The sequence below is a fragment of the Canis lupus genome, chromosome 14 (genome assembly GCF_011100685.1).
Source record: "Canis lupus familiaris isolate Mischka breed German Shepherd chromosome 14, alternate assembly UU_Cfam_GSD_1.0, whole genome shotgun sequence".
NCBI classification, from domain to species: Eukaryota; Metazoa; Chordata; class Mammalia; order Carnivora; family Canidae; genus Canis; species Canis lupus.
In genome coordinates, this window is record NC_049235.1 from 52,719,828 (window position 1) to 52,724,819 (window position 4,992).

Genomic DNA, 4,992 nt, shown 5'->3' on the forward strand with positions numbered 1-4,992 from the left:
AAATACATTGTTCATTAAAGAATGTTTGCTTGTAGTCTTATTTTGATCATTTAAAAAATAGTATCTGAAGGTGACAAAATGACCAATGCACCGTGACTTAAAATGTACTTTTTGACTTCTCCTAATGCCAGTGAAAAAGTTCAGATGTACAAGGAAGTAGCAGCAGCCTCTCTACACCATAATCAATGGGCTGGTTCATGAGCTAAGACCAACCATTCCACAATCTGCATTCCTATTTCCATCTTTAAAAAAAAAACATGTTGGGGATCTGTGGGTGGCTCAGCGGTTTAGCGCCTGCCTTCGGCCCAGGGAGCGATCCTGGAGTCCTGGGATTGAGTCCCGCATTGGGATCCCTACATGGAGTCTGCTTCTCCCTCTGCCTGTCTCTGCCTCTCTCTCTGTGTCTCTCATGAATAAATAAAATCCTTAAATAAAACGAAAAAAAAAAGCATGTAAAATTAAGTTCTATTAATTACACAATGTGTAACTGCCAATTTATCTGAACAAAAATGTTAGTGCATTCTCTTTTGAAAAAATAAATCAGCTACGACAAAAACAGATCCACGCAGTTTCTGCCTGAATAGCATGGCTGTCTCTTACTCCTACCCTCTACCCAATTTCCCATGCAAGCCAAGTGAGCTCAACCTGCAGGATGCCACTATAAAGAGGGTTTCAGGTTGCTGCTGCTTGTTTTCTAATCAAAATTAAGACTCTCAATGTTATGTGGAGAGCTAGATTGGATAATGCATGGTTTCAGTAAAAAACTTGATTACTTGCTTCCAGTAGGACCCTCATGTAGTTTGATCCAATTGGTTTGGATGAAGTCTGAGATTCTAACAAGAAGCCAGGTGATAATGCTAGTTTGAGGACATTTTGAGTATTAAGGTCAGAGAGGGTACATCTCATCTGGTTAGTATAAAAATCAGTATAGGCCATTAACTTTTCCTTCTGTATCTGTGGATTCTCTACCAGGGGCTTCTCCTACCTTGATCCTGTCCATTTCTCATTTATCACTGATAGTGCTTTTATAAGCTAATGTGATCACTTACGGTAAGGCACTCCACCACTTAGCTGACATAAAAGTCTATACGAAGATATAAACAGAATGAACATCACACATTAACTTAAAACATAATGGGTTTATATTTAACATAGTACTTCTCATGATGGAAATGTTAACTCAGTTAGTATAAAGCTTTTTTTTTTACATTAAATCTCGTCTCCATTTCAATGTCAATATAAAGTAACTTTTTTACATTAAATATTTTCTTCATTTCAATATTAGATACATTGAATACATTTTTCTTACTTCTCCCCCAAGAAATAAAAATTTTAATCTCTGACTGACTGTATTTAATATCTAAATACAATATTAATTTGGGAGATAACAGAACGAAAAACTAATAAAAATATGGAGAAAAGACTCCTCAGTGATGGAGGAGGCACGGGCAATTTCCTAGGATTCTGGGTAAGGGTTTCCTTCTTCCTATTTCACTTTGAAAACTCTGAAACTATGAAATAATATGAAATTTCAGTCATCTGACTTCTTTGACCCTTTTTCTAACTAGCACATATGAATTATAGACTACTTTTTTCAGTGTATTATTTGTTGTGATGAACCCCCCCCCCACCACCACTGAACACGTATCAATTTGTTCCCACTTACAGGGAGATAATTAAGAATGTGAAAATACCCTATTTCGTGGGATCTTCTAGACACTAAAGCTCAGTTTTTAACCTCAATAACACAAAGGTTTTCCGGGCAAGGTCTGATTCAGAAGGCCCATCAAAATCACATTTGTCCATTCCTCTTTCGTGCATAGACGCCCAAACAGGCACAAATGCCTGTAATGCTGAGAGCCACACCTAACAGGAGAGCGATTGCATCTCCAGCTTCTACTGCTTCAACCACCGGCAGCACCAAAAGCAGTGAAATGACGACCAAGAACAACTGTGTTGAAACTGAGGTCATGATGTTGGGATCTTCCAGGTTATCTCCGGATCTTGAGGGCTGAAGGTTTCTAGAAATCAGACAAGGAAACAAAAAAGGAAATCGTTAGAAATTCCCACCTTTCCAGAGGACAGTAAAAATCCATCAGTAGCAATCCACACACCTTTTCAATGTAAATTTCAGACCCCTCTCCTCATTTTATGGTAGGAAAAAAAAAAAAAAAAAAAAAAAGAGGGGAAGTCGACAAAAGGCATTTAAAGAATGGCCTTTTGGGGCTAACCTCCCCTTTTCATGATCATCCCTCGACTCCAGCAATTTTTCCCACACGCTATCGTGCCAACGTCGTGAATCGGCTAAGCAAACTGAACGGAATGAAGAACAAAGGGAAAACACACCAGGCACTCGGAAACTTAAAACATCCTAAAAGTTAAGTATGTATGTATGTATGTATGTATGTATGTATGTATGTATAAATAAATAAATAAATAAATAAATAAATAAATAAATAAAAAAAATTTACATTTTCTTAGCATTTCTGTCATCCAGGCGATGCAGACCGGTCTGGCAAAAGTCATGCAACGCAGAAGTCCGTGAGGTCGTGGGGAATTCGTGTAAACTTACCAAAGGAAGGATGTGCGTGTGGAGCGTATCCGATTGGAAACTGCCCCTTCCCGGAGTTGGGGCGCCGAGGCTAAGAGGTGCCACGTGACGGAGCCTGCGATCGCAACAGGGGGGGATTTAGGATCTACTCCCCATCCCCACCATCAGCGTCCTCATCCGGGAGGCGGCCAGGGTCCGCGCAGAGCGAGGGAGGGGCGCGAACGCACGACGGAGGGAGGGTCACTAACCCGCGGGACGAGCTCGTCGTTCAGGCAGCAGAACTAGACTTAAAGTTGGTCACTCCGCCCGCACGGGGATCAACGTCCAAATAAATCGAACCCCGAGACCAGTTCCCGCCAGGCCTTCACATTAAGACCTTAAGAACAATCCCTGCTTCGCCCCCGCGCGGTGCAAACCGGACCCCCCCCCGCGCTTTACAAACACACCGAAGCGACCCCAAATACCCTCCGGGGAGGAGTTGGCACCTTACCTTCCTGGAAGCGGCCATTAGAGGAATGGCGGAGAGGGCGGGGCCTCCGGACTACACTTCCCACAATCCCCGCTGCCGACGTAGTGGGCGGGGCCTCCGGACTACACTTCCCACAATCCCCGCTGCCGCCGGCTCCCCGGGACGCGCGCCTGGCTGAGGGAGGGACGGGCGCGCCGTGCGGGCGACGAGCCGGAGCGAGCGTGCGGGGCGTCCTCCCGCGGCGGCGCAATGTGTTACCGGTGAAGTGGTTTAGTGTGTTTGTCCCAAACGCTCTCTCAGAAAGGAGACGAAGACCTGACAGCAAGTATTTTTTTTTTTCTTTACCCGCTTAACGTTTTAAGACATACAAGTAGTTCTTTTTTTTTTTTGTTTCTGCGACTAAAATGAAGACACGACCGCGGGAAGATAGCGCCCGAGCACAGCCGTCTGCCTCGGACCCTGTGAAACGAGCGGCCTCCAGCGTTTTGCGGCGGGGGAATCCCCCGTCACCATCCTCCCGCTGTGCCCTGTGACGTGTTCGTTGATCCCCTTTTAAGCAATGGGGGGGGGGGGGTGTGCGTGTGTGAGAGAACACGTTGGATTAGACGTGGTTGGGAGGCGTGAAAGGCATTTGTAGGGAAAAAGCAAAGTGTAGGAAAAGTGGTTTGTGGGACGATGTGCTGTGTCGGGGCTCCGGAGCGGGGAGGACCGGCCCCCGTCGTTCGGGAGCGCGTGTGGGGCGCGCTTCGTGGCGTCTCCCCGTTTCCACCACACCCACCCTGACCTGACCGCCCCCGGGTCCTGCTGAGAAGACGTGAGGTGACTGCTTTTTTTTTTTTTTTTTTTTTTTTAAATCAGGAACGAGTTGTTTGCGTGGGGAAGGCCACCCTTGCTGAGGGGCACCCTTGACGTGCGGTCCCTGTGAAGCCCTCAGGTGAGCCTCCGCAGGCGCCCGTGCGACGATTCCCTTGGCACCCCCCCCCCCCCCCAGGTTGTAAGTTCCTGGTGGCGCGGGTTATAGGGGTGAAGTCGCCGCCCCGCCTGCTCCTTCAGCTCGGCGACATGCGACCTCGCATCTTATATGTATATATATATATATATATTTTTTTTTTTTTTTTCTTTTCCCTTAAATGTTACCAGTCTCTCTAGACCGACGGCAAAGCTTCATAGTCCTACCTCCTAACACGCCCCCCGCAGTAGAACTGGCCGATCGTGATTATTTGAATAAATACAAACATCAAATAAATGAATTTGATAAGTACATACATTCAAATACATTTGAATAAGTAATCGTAATTATATAAATACACAAACAAATAAATAGCTAAATTGAGACAAATGCCAAATAAGCCAAACCAAGGCCTCTTGCGTATCGGAAATCCGAGGATGACTCCACAAATAGTGTGGTTAGCATTGCTTCCCTAACCTGGATTGATTGATTGATTGATTATTTATTTATTTATTTATATTTATGATAGAACTAGAGAGAGAGGCAGACACAGGCAGAGGAAGAAGCAGGTTCCACTGGGAGCCCGACGGGGGACTCGATCCTGGAACTCCAGGATCGCGCCCTGGGCCAAAGGCAGGTGTTAAACCGCCGAGCTACCCAGGGATCCCCTGGATTATTATTATTTTTTTAAAGTTCTGCCTTGGCCTCTGGCCTCATTTGCTTGGAGCTGTTAGTCTTGCCTATTTCTAATCAAGTACTTCGAAATGTACTAGGAAACATTCCCTTGTAGTTGAGCGTGAACACTTTGGGAATTCCCCCCCCCCCCCCCCTTTATTTCAGTTAGCCGAAGTCAGCAAGGAGGACTTTGAAGTTAAGTGTTATTACAGGTCTGTTTCAGGTGTGTCAAGGTTGAAGATGATGGTTTGAAGTTTGGAGAGTCTGTGGATGGTAAAATGCCTTTTTTTTTTGGAAAATATTAAGAGGTCATTTCATGACCTGAATCGTCTGAAACAGGGTGGCTGA

General features: G+C 45.4%; 1 protein-coding gene across 1 annotated transcript; it reads right to left on the reverse strand.

The window, feature by feature from the left end:
• Positions 1-1,119: 1,119 nt before the first annotated feature.
• Positions 1,120-3,159, reverse strand: SMIM30 (small integral membrane protein 30). Its single transcript, XM_038557397.1, has 3 exons — positions 3,042-3,159; positions 2,573-2,666; positions 1,120-2,021 (listed from the first exon to the last, which is right to left on the reverse strand). Exon 3 carries the CDS (start codon positions 1,970-1,972, stop codon positions 1,793-1,795), a length of 180 nt encoding a protein of 59 aa, XP_038413325.1. The 5' UTR covers positions 1,973-2,021; positions 2,573-2,666; positions 3,042-3,159; the 3' UTR covers positions 1,120-1,792.
• Positions 3,160-4,992: the final 1,833 nt, after the last annotated feature.

Excerpts from the sequence above, each read along its gene's own strand:
- SMIM30 (XM_038557397.1), bottom strand. The coding sequence starts at position 1,972 with ATGACCTCAGTTTCAACACAGTTGTTCTTGGTCGTCATTTCACTGCTT.